This window comes from Protopterus annectens, chromosome 3.part1 (genome assembly GCF_019279795.1).
Source record: "Protopterus annectens isolate FY-2018-M chromosome 3.part1, PAN1.0, whole genome shotgun sequence".
Lineage (NCBI taxonomy): Eukaryota > Metazoa > Chordata > Ceratodontiformes > Protopteridae > Protopterus > Protopterus annectens.
In genome coordinates, this window is record NC_056732.1 from 819,141,520 (window position 1) to 819,159,482 (window position 17,963).

General features: G+C 40.7%; 1 protein-coding gene across 1 annotated transcript in view; it reads right to left on the bottom strand.

Annotated features, from left to right (window-relative positions):
• Positions 1–17,963, bottom strand: part of ZNF236 (zinc finger protein 236) — a 1,651,223-nt gene that overhangs the window by 817,493 nt on the left and 815,767 nt on the right. Inside the window, exon 17 of the mRNA XM_044067103.1 lies at positions 12,393–12,496. Within this exon, the coding sequence (XP_043923038.1) occupies positions 12,393–12,496 (104 nt within the window). The remainder of the gene's footprint in view (positions 1–12,392; positions 12,497–17,963) is intronic.

Here is a 17,963-nt window from a genome sequence, read left to right on the forward strand (position 1 = left end):
CATGGTTATTACTCTCCTTAAAAAACTGCATCCAAAGTTTTATTCTCTCCTTACTTGTCACACTACCCTATTTCACTGTCATCCATTTGCTCTTTCGACATACAATCTTCTGCTTATGTTACACCTAGACCTAGATTCAGGGATATTTGAGGTTTCCACCAAGTGATTTCTCTGCTCACAAATCCCAGAAATGGAATGTAAAAAGATAATGGGTGTTGGAGGTGGATCCAAAGAGACTACAGATACCACTGTATCTTTCTCATCTGGAGTCTTGCCAGAGGTATTATAAGAATCAGAGATGTCACGAGACCCAGAATCCTGTGGTATTCCCTCAAAAGTCTGTGTGTAAAACTCCTGAAATTGCTCTATATACAGATATATTTTTCCGTAGAAGAAAAGCTCTTTGTAGTGAGGTGTCTAGCAGACATCCTAAGAACACAATTCTCTGTGATGCAGTCAAAAAAATTTTAAATGTTCTCTTGGAATCCCAGACTGTGTAGGAGATCTCGCATGCAAATGAGAGATAATGAGAGATTCCTAAAACTTTGAAAAAGACTGTGCAAAGTTGGTCTTCTAATTATATAAAAATGTGAATACACTGTAGCCTACAATAGGCTTGGACAGAAGCTAAACACTCTGTGAACACTCTTGAAGCAGTGGATATCCCAAAAGGCAGAGAACTGATAATGTGATCCAGACACACACAACCTTAAGAAATGCTTAAAATTAGATGAATAGGAATGTCTTGATATACATCTTTTAAAGCTATGGTTAATAAAAAAAAATCATCAAACAGGGAAGGACTAACAGATTGTGAAGTGGGGTACTATCACAAACTGGTTTAGGAAAGAAAGATATAGAACTGGTCTCCAGGCATTTTCTTTCTTCGGCACTAAAAACATTCTTGAATAAAACCTTTTTCCAAAATGGGAAGGAGGAACTGCTTCTAATACTCTCTACGAGAGCATGTGGTGTAGGACAGAAAGGAAAAAAGGGTTTGACCTTGCAGATGATGAGGAATTCCCTGAAAAGGAGGACATTTCTGCTTCAGGACCCAGTTATCTGAAACAATCTGTTGACAAAGGAAAAACATATTCAGACTTTCTGGAAGGGATAAGGGGCTGCCAAGTTCAGAGTGGGGGTCCCCTAAACGCCTAAATAGTAATTCTGCCTTATTTTACTGTCCTTTGTTCTTGGGGGTTCCAGTTTTCTTTTTCAAAGCTCCTGGCCATTGCTTTTTAAACATCTGCTTATCATCATTCTGCTGAGACTGTTTATTTTGTTTCTTGCTAAAATTAGATGAGGAAGCATAACATTATTTAGAAAATTTAGAGAAGGAGGGCTGAAAAATCTGAGACATTTCCTAAACCAGCTTACCTCTTTCATCACACCTTTTGATAATTTCTGCAGTAGAGGGTTCACAAACTAAATTGCTATCCAAAGCAGAATTCAAAATTTGATTTTAGATATCTTCTGGGAGGTTCTGAGAATGCAGCCAGGCAAACCACCTCAACACACTCAACACAGTATCAGTGGCAACAACCCTGGCAGCAGTATCCACAGATACATTACTTGGCTGACCTTTACAAAGAAGTCCACCAGGCTGAGTAGGCATGACCTGTCCTTGATGAAACCAAGCTGGGTTGGGTCCAGTGCCTGGAGGTTTCCTGTGTCATTATTGATCATTTCCATGGCAATTCTTTCAATGGCTTTGCATATGGGATGACTGACACTTATGGTCAGTAGTTTCCACAATTCAAACAAAACTAAACCATGCACAGCAGATTTTTCCTCACAAGAAGAAACTGCAGCCAATGCATTCTTCATACTTTCACAGTTAGTCAGTATAAACTTTAACATATAAACCTTACAATTCAAAATTTTAACAACTAAATTTGCAGAAGCAAATTCTTTCTTCCCCAAACTCACCAACAGCTTTACCTTCCTTGACAGAAGGATTAGAACTAACAAAATGCTTGGCAGCAGTTGGATTAAAAAGAAGTTATGTACTCACCATAACATTCCATGTGAGTTGTTCATCTCGCTTTCATTCTTACTGATGGGTATCAGAGCCAATCCTCTGCTCTGACTCGGCCAACTGCAACAGCTCAAGGTCTTCAACAAGCTTGTGGCCTACTTCCTATCCCATGACGCATTGGTGATTTTCCCAGATCTTGTTTGCTGCTAGCTAAAATAATTAGAGAGAGAGAGATCTCTACCATAAATATCAGAGTATATTAGACAAAGGTAAAGAGAGTCACTATTCCAACTTCTTGGTCTCCAAGAAGGACAAGGGTTGGAGGGAGGGACGTAAGAATGAAAGTGAGATGAACAACTCGCATGTAATGTTATGGTGAGTACATAACTGCTTTATGTGAAGTTGTTCTACCTCGCCGTTCATTCTTACTGATGGGTTAGCATCCCAAGCACCATCTTTCTCGCAAGGCTCATGGGAGTATATTACTCAGAAGTGTGGAAACAAAGGAGGCCCTGTCCCTGGAGGCTTTGTCTACTTTGTAATGAGTGATAAAAGCATGTTGCCTCGACCATGTAGCTGTAGCGCAGATAGTATCTATAGGCAACCTGGCTAAAAAGGCTGATGAAGTGGCAACAGATCTGGTTGAGTGAGCCTTTACCTTTTGTTGTAAAGGTATATGAACTGAATTATAAGTGAAGGAAATACAATCTGACAACCATTTTGATAATGTTGTTTTTGCTTCTGGAGCTCCTTTCATAGTTTCTGAAAAGGAAACAAAGTTGTTCTGACTTTCTAAAATTTTTTGTCCTGTCCAGATAGAATCTAAGCTGTCTGAGTACATCCAGCTTATGTAACATACGCTCCAATCTGTTAGTATAATTGGGAAAAAATACAGGCAATTCAATAGATTGATTGAGATTTGACTCTGAACAGACTTTAGGTAGAAAGGAAGGATTTGTCCTGAGGGAGATTCTGTCTTTAAAAAAATTAAATATGGAGGTTTGACGGATAAGGCCTGTAGTTCTGAAACCCTCCTTGCAGAAGTGATGGCTACTACAAAAATGGTTTTCCATGACAAAAACTTCAATTCACAAGATAAGGCAGGTTCAAATGGGGGAAGAATGACTCTTGAAAGAACCAAATTTAGATTCCATGGGAAATCAGGGGTTTTAATGGGTGGTCTTAAATGCAGAGAACCTTTTAAGAATGCTTTAGCTAATCTATGCGACATAACATTGTCTCCATGTTCACCAACATGAAAGTTCAAACTTGCGGCTAAGTGAAGCCAAATCGTAGTCGCAGCTGTCCCTTCATTAAAAAGTTTAGTCAAGAACTCTAAAATGGATGAGATAGGTGTGAAAAATGGGTCTATTTTATTTTGAGATGCCCATATGGAAAATCTCTTCCACCTACGGAGATATAACTTCCTGGTGGTTGGTTTGTGGGAGGATGTTAAAATATGCTGAACATCTTTTGATAGATTGTGTAACCTGGCTATTGATGGAATTGGAGCAGCAAAGCTGTCAATTTGAGGGACTGTAGAGCAGGATGAAGAGCACCTGATGAATGAGTCACAAGGTCTGGAACTGGGTCCAGAATCCAAGGTTCTTCCAGTAGAAGAGGCTGAAGGAAGGGGAACCAAATCTGATGAGGTCAGTATGGAGCAATTAGAATGAATGTCCTTCCCAGAGCACTGGCTTTCTGCAAAACTTTGGGTATGACAGGAAAGGGTGGGAAATCATAAAGAAGTCCCGGGGGCCAATCGTGTACGAATGTATCCCATGGGGAATCTCCTGGAGGGGGAATTAGGGCAAAATAGCTGCTGCATTTCCTGTTTATTGGAGTTGCAAAGAGGTCACAGCAAGGCTGGCCCCATCTGTGGAATATCCTTTCCGCTACTTGTTTCTTCAGGGACCACTCGTGAGGCAATAGGTTTGCCCTGCTCAGCTGACCTGCTATCACGTTGCACCTCTCTGGGATGAGTGTTGCTATCCGAAAGCGCTGGGTGGAGGTCACCCATTGCCATACTCTCAGGGCCTATTGACTTAGAGGATAAGACTTGGTTCCTCCTTGTTTGTTTATGTACCAGACTACTGACATGTTGTCTCTCTGTACTGCAATAGTCCCTAGAGGGAGAGAGTCTTGGAAGGACTGCAATGCTAGCAGTACCGCTCTCATCTCTAGGATACTGATATGCAGATGAGCCTTATGTTCTTTACATGTGCCTTGGGCCATTCTTCCCTGATAATGCCCCCCCCCCAATCAGGGAAGTGTCTGTGGTCAGAATGGCTATTGGAACTGGTAACACCCAGGGTCACAGATTGTGTTGTTAGCCACCAGCAAAGATCTTTTTGCAGGAGTCTTGTGGGACACTGGAAGTTCCTGGTAGGTCCATTGGGTGAAGAAAAGCCACTGTAGAATGCGCATGTGGACGGGCCTAATGGGATTGACATGATTGCTGCTGCCATCATGCCAAAAAGTTTCAAAACTGCAGATGCTGGGACCTTTCGTGCTGAGAGGAGGATTTGAACCTGTAGCTGGAGGGAGGATGCTCTCTCTGCAGGAAGTTTAAGAGTCATAGAAGTGGTGTCTAAGTCCGCTCCTATGAAGACAGTACACTGCGATGGCTCTAAGGCAGACTTTTCCAGATTTATAGTAATTCCCAGCTGATTGCAGAGGTCCATGGTGGTGTTCCTTGTTAGAATTAGCCAATACCTGGAGGTGGCGGTAAGAAGCCAGTCATCTAAGTATGGAAACACTCGGAATCCCTGTCGTCCCAAGTGAGCCGTGACTACTGCTATGCATTTGTTGAACACTCTGGGGGCTGTAGTGAGACCAAAGGGCAGTGCTCGAAACTGGTAATGGCTGGCTCCCAGCTGAAAGCGCAGATGATCCCTGGATGTTCTGTCCATTTTTATATGGTAATGTGCATCCTGGAGATCTATGGGACACATCCAGTTGTCTTTCCCTAAGAATGGGAGTAGCGACTGTAGTGTGACCATCCAAAATTTTGACCCTTTTACAGATTTATTTAATCTGTTGAGATCCAAAATGCATCTCCAGTCCCCTGTTTTCTTTGGTACCAAAAAGAATCTTGAGTAAGTTCCGGACCCTTCATGATTTGCTGGGACTGGTTGGACGACTCTTTTCTTGAGCAACTTTTGAATTTCCATAGTTGCTTGTTCTTGTTGACTGAGTGGAACATCCGGGATTTTCCTTATGGGAGGAGGTGATCAGACAGGTTTCTTGCCTCACTTCTGTAAGCCTGAACGTAGTTTCCGCTTGTTTCAGAGACCTATTTAGTCTGGGTGTCCATTATTTCACTATCAAGCTGCATGCTTCTGCAGTTTCAGCCAATTATGAGCCTATTTGCAGATAACATAAGTAATGTCCAACTCAGGTCTGTCAAACTGCTCTTCAAGGAAGTGTTCTTAGTCTGCCTTATAAGAAATGAGATCACCCTTGTGACATCTACTTCATGACTTGGCAGACTTTTCTGTCCTTTTAAACTAGTAGGTTCAACAAAGCTGAAATCTGTCTCTTACAACACACATCTTTTTATGACCATTATCTCCAGCCACATCCAGTGGTGTGAACATTGGCTATAGATAAAGTACAGTTTTGTACCTACCATAAATGTAGATGTTCGAGGATCCCCATTGCTGCAGTCCTTACTATTGGGGTAGTCCGCTGTCCAGTCAGCCCGAATACCAGAGTATATGACGCCAGCACGCTGGCGTCGGTCAGGCGCATTAGACCAGCGTCAATGCGTCAGGGTACTAATGCGCATGACCGACGTCATATCCTCAGTCTTTTCTTGCCCCAGATGTCAGAAGACCCTAAAAAGACAAGGCCCAAAATACCTGCACCGAAACATGTACAATATATACAAGAATATATACAAAAATATCAGCATGTAACCTCACCTACACAACCACCCCTAAACACAGAGGGAAGGAGGGTAAGTTGGACTGCAGCAATGGGGATCCTCGAACATCTACATTTATGGTAGGTACAAAACTGTACTATGTTCTTCGTTCCCCATTGCTGCAGTCCTTACTTTGGGTAGAATCCCAAAGCAGAGGTAAGGAGGCTGGCAAATCAAAAGAAGCAGGAGCTGACAACATGCCTTGCAAAACAGCTGTGGCAAAACCAGCCCTAGACTTAGAGTAGATAGGAAGATGATAATGCTTAGAGAAAGTATGCACTGAACTCCAAGTAGCTGCTTCCAAAATATCCTTAGTTGCCACCCCTTAGAAATGCTGTTGAAGTGGCAGTAGCCCTAGTGGAATGAGGCCTAATCCCAGCTGGAATCTCCTTGCCATGATGGGAATAACAAAATGCAATGCAAAACCCAATCCACCTAGAAATAGTTTGTTTTGACACAGGCTTGCCCTGCGAACTCAAAGCAAAAGAAACAAACAACTGCTGAGACTGCCTAAAATCCTTAGTCCTGCTTAAATAATAACGCAATTGCCTGTGTACATCTAAAGTGTGCAAAATCTTTTCCCCTTTATTTTGGGGGTCTGCATAAAAAGTAGGCAAATGAATAGTTTGGTTTAAAGCCACACTAGAAACCACCTTAGGCATAAAGGAAGGATTAGTACGTAATGATACCCTATCCTTATGGAAAATCAAAAGGGCTCTACTGCCATAAGGGCCTGCAACTCAGACACCCTTCTTGCAGAAGTAATAGCCAACAGAAAAGCAGTCTTCCATGACAAGTATTTCAATTCAGCAGTAGCCGCAGGCTCAAAAGGTTGTAGAGTAAGTTTTCCAACACAAAATTGAGATCCCAAGCAGGAGTAGGAGCTCTACGTGGGGTCTTATATTCTTTGCCCCTCTAAGAAACTGCTTGAACAAAGGATGAAAACAATGGTGGGTCACAATCATAGTGAGCTGAAATTGCTGCAGCATGAATCTTAATGGAAGAGAAGGACAAACCTTTGTCCAATAACTCAGTAAGATATTGAAGAGCCACACTCAAATTAGGCTCAGAAATCTCCAAATTCTTTGCTGTACTCCAAAATAAAAATCTCTTCCATTTTTACACTTTCCTTGTACTAGGTCTTCTAGCTTCCATAATCACATTTAAAACTTGTTGAGGAAATTGAGACCTGCTGTGTTTCAACACAGAATATGCCAGGCTGTTAGATGAAGAGAGTGAAGCTTGACATTGAGCAGATGACCGTCCTTCTGAGATAACAGATGAGGAATCAGAGGTAAAGGCCATGGAGGCTTCTTTACCAGACTCGTAGTAGTGGGTACCAGTGTTGCCGAGGCCAATCTGGAGCTATCAAAATCATCCTTGGCCTGTCTTGTCTGACCTTTAAAAGTACCTTTGGAAGAAGAGGCAGAGGTGGAAAGGCATACACATGAAGGTTTTTCCAACTGAAAGACAGAGCATCCACTTTCCAAGCTGTGTGATGAAACCCCTTTGTGCAATACTTTGGCAGCTGGTGGTTTAGTGGAGAAGCGAACAGATCTATGTCTGGAGTTCCCCATGACACTGTCAATTTCTGAAATACATGAAGATCCAGTTTGGGATCCATGATTTGTCTGCTTAACACATCTGCTAAGGAGTTCTGTGCTCCGGCAGAAACCTTGCCTGAAGAGTTAGTTGCAAGCTTAGCAGTCTCCCATAAAATCATTGCTTGCCTGCATAGAGGATAAGAATGTGTTCCCCTTGCTTGTTGATGTACCACATGACAGTTGTGTTGTCTGTTAGAATCAACACCTGCCCTGGAAAAGTAACTCCTTGAAAGCCATTAATGCAAACTGGACTGCTAACATCTCCTTCATGTTGATATGTAGATGCTGTAGTCTGACAGGCCACTTGTCTTGTATCCACTTTCCATTTAGATGAGCTCCCCAAGCAATGTCCGAGGCATCTGTCGTTAAAATCTGACTCGCCTCTGGCCGGGTCACAGAGAGTCCCTTGTTTAGGTGACATTCCTGAGCCCACCACAAAAATTCTTTTTGAAGGCAAGGTATTATTTGAATGACAGTGTCCAAATCCTGGCAGTGCTGTGTCCATACATTTTTGAGATACCATTGTAGCTTCCTCATATGCAGTTTGGCATTGGGAAGCACCAGAATACAAGATGCCATGAACCCTAATGCTTGAAGGACTGTCCTTGCAGTCAGCACGGACTGATGAGATAGTTGATGGAAGTAAAGTGATAGACTCTTTTGTTTGTCCGGGGTTAAGAAGGCCATCTGGGCTGCTGTATTCAGTCTCACACCCAGAAAGCACATGTCCTGAGAGGGTACTAGACTGGACTTTATTTCATTCACAGAATACCCTAGGCATCTTAGCACTGCTATAACATATTCCAGATGCTGTAGAAGGTCTTCCTTTTCTTGAGCCAGAATCAGGCAGTTGTCCAAGTAAGGATAGATTTGAATTCCTTGTAGCCTGAAGTAAGCTATCACTGGAGCCAGAACCTTTGTGAATACTCTGGGCGCAGTGGATAAGCCAAAGGGCAATGCAGAGAACTGATAATGAGAATTTCCAGCTCGAAACCGCAGATACTTCCTGCAACTTAGCCTTATAGGCACATGAAGGTAAGCTTCCTTGAGATCTAAAGTTACCATCCAGTGATCTTTGCCTAGCAGAGGTAAAAGCTGTTGTAACGTCAACATCTTGAACTTGGGAATGTCCAGATAAGTGTTGAGGAGAGATAAATCCAAAATTGGTCTCCACGTGTTCCCCTTCTTTGGTACTAGGAACAGGCGAGAATAAAATCCTAGGCCCCTTTCTGATACAGGTACTGGCTGAATGGCCCCCATCTGGAGTAACTGAGAAATTTGCTTGTGAGCCTCTTTTCTTTGTGGAGGAGGAACGTCTGGCATGCCTTTGAAAGGAGGCATTGTATGGAAATAAAACCTGTAACCGTGGTGAATGATATCCAACACCCATCTGTCTTGAGTAATTAAATCCCAATTTTCTTTGAAAAGAGACAGTCTTCCTCCCAAAGGAGCTACCAGACGAGAATCTACTGGCAGCTGAAAAGGCAGGTCATTGGGTAAAGGACTGACCCCTGCCCTCACCAGAAGTCTGAGCAGGTGAACTCCCTGTTCTAGGCCTAAAAGAACCTTGAGCTCTGCCCCTACCACGTCTAGACCTACCCCTAGACTGGGAATCATAAGCAGGATATGTCCACCCCTTAGCAGGCCAATTTCTACTAAACTTGGTGGCTGCACCTGCAAAAATCTTTAACAGTTTGCATAGACTTAGCTTTGTCCTCCATTTTCTTTAAAACTGCTTCCACAGGCGAACCAAACAACACATCAGACTGTAAAGGAGCATCCAAAATCCTTGTCTTAACATGCTCAGCTAAATTCTGATCCCTCAACCAGGCATGCCTGCGAAGAACAGAACTAGTAGCAGCCACCCTCGAGGAGGCCTGTACAGCATCAAAACCACATTGCAAAGAATGCTTACCCACTTGTTCAGACACATGAACCAAATCCAGCAACTCTTTACACTCAATACCTTCCGCCAAAGCATCCACCTTAGATTTCAATTGTGAAAGGAGATAATTTTGATATTTTAGCATGTGAAACTGACAATTCAACGCTCTCATGGCTAGAGTGGAAGAAGTATACACTTTCTTTCCCCACCTATCCAAAGCCCTAGCCTCTTTATCAGTGGGAACAGGATTTTTAACCACAGAGGCCTTAACACCTTTAGGCCCCTGAGAAACAGTTTCTGGGTCCGCCCTAGGACTCTTAAACAAGTACTTATGAGCTTCAGGCACCCTATAGTACCTATCGGGTTTAACAGGAGCAGGAGGCAAAGAGTCAGGGTTCAGGAAGCCTCTGCAAAACATCTTCCACCACATTCAACACAGGAGGTATAGCTAAGGGCCTATGCTGGGGTAAAAACAAGAATTCCCTAAGCCTTTTCCTGGAATCAGAGAAATCCTGGCCTTCCCATTTAAAGTGCTCCCTCATGGAATGCAGAGTCTCTGAAAATGAGAAATCCTCAGGAGGAGAAGCTGTAGGAGTGGAATCATCTACATCAGAATCAGAATAAGGAGGAAACTCCTGCTAATCTAGAAGACTCTGAAGCCTCTGAATACTGTTCCAAACACTCAAACTCCGGTTCCACCCTAGGCCTCTTATCAGGAGGGGGCATAGAACCTCTAATCATAGTAATCAAATCTTCTGCCATTTTAAGCATATGTTTCTTAGGCACAGAACCTGAAGTGCTAGGAGAAGCCCCACTGAAGCTAAACTTGGCCTACCTCTCAAAGAAGTTTTGGCAACAGAAGGAGAGGCTCTAACTACCTTGGGAAGAGAGGGAAGAACAGTTACCTGAGAAGCCCCTCAGCCTGGCCTACCTCCTGAGAAGGCACATCCTGTAACAGTAAAGTCTCTGCCTGAGACTCCAAAGAAACTCCTGGTAAAACCTCTGGCTCCACAGAGCCTTCTAAAGAACCGGCGTCCGAGACTGCGGTTCATCAACCCTAGGCTTCGCTGTTTTGTCCTTGCGCTTCTTGGAAAGCGGCGCCGGAGCATCCGACGGCATTTTATAATTGCAACGCTTCCCAAACACTAACCTGGCACAGTCTAACCGTCTCTTAATAGTGCGTTTGTTAAACCTAGCACAAGAGCGGCATCCAACAACGTCGTGCTCAGGCCCTAAACAAGGTATACACAAGGTATGGTAATCCCTATGAGGTATCTGTTTCCCACAAGAAATACAGTTATTCACTTTTTCTGACATCCGGTTAAATAGTGAGGCAAGAAAAACCAAAATGTTCAGCCAACTCTGATTCGGTCTGAAACTCCGGCTTCGGAAATATTTCAGAACGCCAACCTGCACTCGCAAAACTGCTTCTGCATCGGACCATGCGGCAAAAAAGACTGAGGATATGACGTCGGTCATGCGCGCCCTGACCGACGCCAGCCATATACTCTGGTATTCGGGCCGACTGGACAGCGGACTACCCCAATAGTAAGGACTGCAGCAATGGGGAACGAAGAACATCTGTCACTGTTGAACTGACAGCCTTATCCCATTTGTAAAAATGAGAAAAAGGGTTTGTGGATGGCTACAGAGTCTTGGAGACAAATACCCTTATTTGAAGGGAATCGTAACACTTTTCAAAGATCAGTCATCCTTTTGAACTAATTAACAGTTTCTAGAAAATTATTTTCAGCGCTTTCCATACACAAGTCCATTTTTATCCCTGTTTTCTTTCCAATAGCAGAATCCAGAGAAGAGAGAATCTTCATCCTTTAAATCTTCTATGTTCTTTATCAGCTTGCATTTTACTTGAAAAGAATGCATGAGATATTGCTAAATACACCTTTCTCAAATGTACTGCTAACTAAATAACATTTTTATCAACAGGATGCTAGACACATTTTTGGTCATTGGGAACAAAGATCACGTCACAACAGGAGTGGTTGATTCTAGTGCCTGCTACAAGACTATATCAAATGCAGGCATTTGTGCTGTGGCCACTTGGTTTTCACTTCACACTTTTACTACACACCACTGCTTGAACCATGATTCAGGAGAGAGGTCTCACTTTAGCACCTAAACTCTATCTTTCTATGGCTACAAAGTGTTACCTACTTTGGGAGATTATTCTAGTACTGCTTAAAATTTTTTACATCATTACCTACTACATAGGGCCTCTTAAATTATGACAGAGAACATATGGGAGTACTTCTTATGGCAGCTGATCTTGGGGAAGGACCTCCGCAATATTTACTTATCTCCATTCATTATTATATGACCCTCCAACTCTCCTTGTGGATGGAGTATGTCAAGTTTATAATTTATACCCCTTTGGCAGAAGTGTTTACTCAAGTTCAATTAGACACATTTGGGGAACAAGGGATGAAAACAGCCCTCACAGACCAGATGCACAATACCACTACACATCCCAGTGATAAGTGTGTGCACTGTTTTAAGATCAAAACTTGGAGTATGAAAGATGTATGCCCAATGAGAAGATTTTCAAGAAGAAGTTCTTAGCTACTACTCTTTGTAGAGGACCTCAATGAAAGATCCTAAGTACAATCAACAGTTCAACCTGATAACATTTCTTAAAACTATACACTACAAATAAATGGTTTTGTATGATTATTGTTTAACAGTGACAACCAGCAATTTAAATCTTGCATGATCATCTCTTTCCCCAGAGAATGTATTTAAAACTACTACTTCAGAACTGTTTACATAAAAAGAAAGTGAGTTCAAGGCAGTCAAAATAAGTATCTTGCAGACTTCTGTTCTGCCACCTTCAAACTCGGGGGGCAATCTTTGCTAATAAAAATATTTTTGCAGAGTAGAAAGTCCATCCTTAATTTATTCACAGCGGTTTTCCTGAATTTCTGTAAAATAAATCCATCCAGTGCCAGTGATAATATATTTAACTACTAAACAACTAACCTGTGTGTACGTTTACTGTGATCATCATTACTTTCGCGAAATGCCGGGCGCTGGCTTGGCAGCTGAATTTCACTCTGGGACTGTTCTTGCAGCAAATGGGTAGTCTACAAATACAAAATGAATTTTAGACAATGACAGCTAATGAAAAATACTTCAAACTATCAGGCTGTTAAGTGTTTTAGAAAGAAATGTGCTTTTTCCTACGTAAGAGTCAACCTTACTTCTGATCCAATAACTACTACTTTTATTTAAAATTTAAGTTGTTAAACTTTTGTATTTACTATATTTGATCATGCAACAGTCTGTCTGCCATTACTATTATGATGTTACATATGGATATTCACTGATAATACCAGATTTAAGCCAGTGAGGTTCACATGACACTGTAGTGTAAAGAAATGTCATCTGCTGCATATTATATACTTGCACATTTAGCTCTAAGGCCAAAAACAACATGTTTTACAAAAGAAATATCAATATGAACACATTCAAACATTTGGTACTGATGCCAGTATGAAGAGGAAGAGGTGTCAGGTAGCATTGAAAACTAAACCACTAACAAAATGTAAATATTTACCACTTTTGGCCACTAACATTGTATATGAAAAAATGCACTTAACCCATATGCTAGCAAAAATACTTCATAACACAGACATCAAGAAACACAAGTTTAGGAATTCAGGTTCAAATGAAATCAGGCAGTTTTGTTTTTATTACAGCTAAATTTCTATTTGTAACTACAAGTTTAGCAAAACTCACACACACACTCCACTCTGACCAATGAAATCCATCCAACAGCCCCCATTGTTTCTCTATGAGGCAAGGATAGTAACAGATTCCATTTGTCTGTTACTCCTGAGAGTGCCTCGAATAGAGCAGTTAGAAAAAATAAAAAAGAATGAAACGATATATATCTGTATATGTTTGTGAATACACATATCTGTTAATACATCCGTATACATGTTTTTATATATATATATATATATATATATATATATATAATGTATATGTATGTATATATATTCATAATTATATACATTTATAAATATATACAAATATATAAATGTATAAATATATATGTAACTATACAAAACTAAATATATACACACATATATGAAAAAAATATATATATACATATATAAAACACATTTAAATATACATAAACATATATATATAAATATATGCATATATAAAACTATATATATATATATATATATATATATATATATATATATATATATATATGCAAATATAAAACACAAACAATGAAAAGTCCAACAATTTTTATTATATTAATAAAATCAACAACTGCCAACATTTATTATATTAAAAAATCAACAATAAGCACTTTCATCCATTAATTTATGGATTTCTTCAGAAATCTGTTTTTGGTTAACTTAAAATGTAAACACCCTTTGAAACATTCAATTGGTTCCTACAGACAACACCCATTCCTATGTCACCAGCTAAAAACAAAACAAAACAAAACAAAACAAAAACGCTGTTAATTGAAAAAAGTCCCATAGAAGTATAACATATAAAAAATCTTAAAATCAATTAAATAAAAACATGTAACGTTATTTAAACTTTAAGAAGAATATTTCCAAAAAAAACTAATTTAAATAAATATTTTGTTAAACATATAATTTATCTAAGTTTAAATGTCAGAAAATGGTAAAAAAGTATAAATATAAAAACATAAAATATTGAACACATACTGAACCTCCTCTCCTAACCTCGCCACATTATATATATAATACTCACATACCCCTAGAGAGATAACCTATTATTGGTCCAAAGCTTTTAATTTTAATAAACAAGATATAGAGTTTTGCTCATTTACACCTATTCAAATATCAGCATTAAATAAAATCTGCCAAATCAATTCTTTTTTCTCCAAATGCAGAGCAACTGCAGAGTCCAAGGTCCACCCCTTGCACTGGGGTTAACACTCTTTATAACCATATATTTAAAAAAATGTTCAGGGAATTCATGAATATGCTTTGCCAATGCATTATTTAAATTACCTTTCTTTATACTATATTTGTGTTCGTATACCCGTTGTCTCACTCTACGTTAAGTCTTGCCCACATAAAAGCACGGGCAGGCTGAATATAGGGCAACAAATACCAGCTCCTTGGACTCTCAGTTTAATTTTTCCATTAATTTATATTCAATACCTTTTATTTCAAATGATTTACCTATGTACATATGCTTACAAAATGGGAAAAAAATCCACATTACTTCAATTTCCCTTGAAGATATTCCCTTCCGACCTGGGGCTCTTTCCAATATACCCTTAGGATTAGGTCCCCTACGATACACAAACATTTGTCCCCCATCTTGTTCCTATCTGATCTGGCATCACTTACAATGGACCAATTTTTACAAAAAATCCATGTAAACATTTTATAATCATTGCTGTATGTGGCAATAAATGTCAATTTAAAATCATCAGTCCCTTTAAATATGTACTGAAATATTTGTTTCATAATCATTTGACTGTTCATAGTTGAGTTATAATAATTTACTAAAAAGTACAGTTCTGTACACTTACCATAAATGTAGATGGTCGAGTGTATTCACTGTTGCAGTCATTACATTTGGGTAATCTGCTGGCAGGTTGCCCTCAGTCGGCCTGATTAGCAAAGTCTTGGGTCCTGCGTCGGTTGCTGTCCCTTCTTCCATGACGTCAGGTCATCAGGGGTATAAAACATGCAGCCGATGCCACTATATCAGTTTTTCTTGCCCCAGATGTCAGGCGCCCCCCAAATGGGGAGCAAAATATGTATGTATCTATATATATCTATATATATCTATATATATATATATATATATATATATATATATATAATTTGAAACACAAAACATATACCTCCGAACAAAAGCAAATACACCAAAAAGGCTTTTAATCATAGTAAAAGAATGGAGAGGTATAGTTAGAGAAAAACAGGGGGCTGGAGGGAGGGTAACCAGGACTGCAACAGTGAATACACTCAAACATCTACATTTATGGTAAGTGTACACAACTGTACTATGTTCTTCGTGTTTCACTGTTGCAGTCATTACATTTGGATAGAATCCCAAAGCTATGGTTGGGAGGATGGATTTATACAGCATTAGGAGCAGCTATAATGCCCCTGCAGGACAGGAGTGGCAAAGCCAGCTCTGGATTTAGAGAAGAGAGGTAAATGGTAATGTTTGGTGAATGTATGAACTGAGCTCCAGGTAGCAGCTTCTAGAATGTCTCTGGTAGGAACCCCTCTGAGAAAGGCTGCAGAAGTAGATGCAGCCCTGGTGGAATGAAATCTGACCCCCTTGGGGATAGGTTTACCATGGTGCATACAGCAGAAACAAATACAATGGCTTATCCATTTGGAAATAGTCTGCTTTGAAATAGCCTTTCCCTCTGCCCCTGCAGCAAATGCCACCAATAGTTGTTCAGATTTTCTTAGAGATTTTGTCCTGTTTAAGTATAATCTAAGTTGTCTTTTTACATCCAATGCATGCAGAATCTGCTCACCCTTGTTCTGTGGATTGGGGAAGAAAGTTGGCAGATGAATGATCTGATTAAGAGCCACATTGGATACCACCTTACGCATAAAGGATGGATTGGTCCTGAAAGCCACCCTGTCCGGATAAAAAAATAATGAAAGGCTCCACTGCCATAAGAGCCTGTAATTCTGAAATCCTTCTAGCTGAAGTGACTGCTAAAAGGAATGCTGTTTTCCAAGACAGAAATTTTAGGTCTGCAGTAGCAGCTGGCTCAAAAGGTGGTAAAGTGCATTTTTCCAAAACAAAATTGAGGTCTCATGCAGGAGTTGGTGCTCTCCTGGGAGGTCTTAAATTTTTGGCCCCTCTGAAATACTGCTTTAGCAGAGGATGAGAGAAGAGGGGAGGTTCTGTGTTGTAATGAACTGAAATGGCAGAGGTGTGGATTTTTATGAAAGAAAAAGACAGGCCTTTGTGAAGCATCTCAGTTAAGTATTGCAGAATCTGAGGAATATTGGGCATTGCTCTGCTTATTCCTTGTCATTGGTTCCAGGCACAGAATCCTTTCCATTTGTCAGCATAAGATTGTCTAGTACTAGGCCTTCTAGCCTCCAAAATGACATCCATCACAGGTTTGCTGAGAGATGCCAAGGGTGAAATTAGCTGATTAGCCACGCTGCAAGATTCAAAGTTTGGAGCTGAGTGTGCAGAATTTGGTAGTTCTGCTGAGGCAGTAGGTAAGGTGTCTGAGGCAGGTGCCACGGAAGAAGGTGCGACACATTGCGCAGGAGTGGGTATCAGTGTTGGTGAGGCCAGTCTGGAGCAATCAGAATCATTTTTGGTTTGTCCTGTCTGACTTTTAGTAGGACTTTGGAGAGCAGGGGCAGAGGAACAAAAGCATAGACTGATAGGTTTTTCCAGCTGAATGATAGAGCATCCACTTTCCAACTGAATGATAGAGCATGCACTTTCCAAGCTTTTTTGTGATGAATTCTTGTGCATAATTTGTCCAACTGATAGTTCTGGGGTGAGGCAAAAAGACCTATGTCTGGTCTCCCCCATTTGTGTGTCAAGATGTTGAAAACTTGTGGTTCCAGTTTCCATTCATGTGGGTCCATAAGATTTCTTCTTAGTTCGTCTGCCAGAGTGTTTAGCTTTCCTGGCAGGAATTGAGCTTGTAGATGTATTAGATAAGTCAAGGCCGTGTTTCACAATGCCATGGCTAGTCTGCAAAGGGGGTAGGAATGGGTACCCCCCTGCTTGTTTATGTACCACATGACTGTGGTGTTGTCTGTCTATCAGTAGTTGTTCTGGATGAAGGTAGTCCTTGATGGCTGTCAGAGCATTCTGTACAGCTAGTATCTCTTTCTGATTGATATGTAGGTGCATTTGATTTGGGCTCCATTTGCCCTGAATGTATTTCCCTGCCAGATGCGCCCCCAAGCATAGTCTGATGCATCTGTAGTTAGGGTTTGGGCAGCAGGGGGTGGAGTGAATGGCAGTCCCTTGTTTTGGTGGCAGGCCTCTGCTCACCATAGGAACTCTAGTTGCAGGCAAGGTATAATAGGAATCATTGTTTCCAGGCTGTGACAATGTTGACTCCATAAACATTTTAGGTACCACTGAAGTTTCCTCATATGCAGTCTTGCATATGGAAATAGAAGAATGCAGGAGGCCATGAACCCCATGGGCTGCAGAATTTGTCTTGCAGACAGCTGGGATTTTGTGGCCACCTGTTTGAAGTAAGTCATCAATTAAATTTGCTTTTCTGGCATAAGGTAAGTCATCTGGGCAGTTGTATTCAATTTTGCACCCAGGAATGGAATTTTTTGAGAAGGTACCAGTTGTGATTTCTTTTCGTTTATGGTGTACCCTAGACAAGTTAGAACCCTTTTTACAAATGCCAGATGCTTTAGAAGAGTGTCCTTGTTTTCTGCCTGAATTAGACAATCGTCCAGGTATGGATAAATTTGAATATTTCTTTGCCTGCAAAATGCAATTACTGGTGCCAGGCACTTTGTGAAAACCCTGGGCACAGTAAATAAGCCAAAGGGCAGTTCAGAAAACTGGTAATGCAGG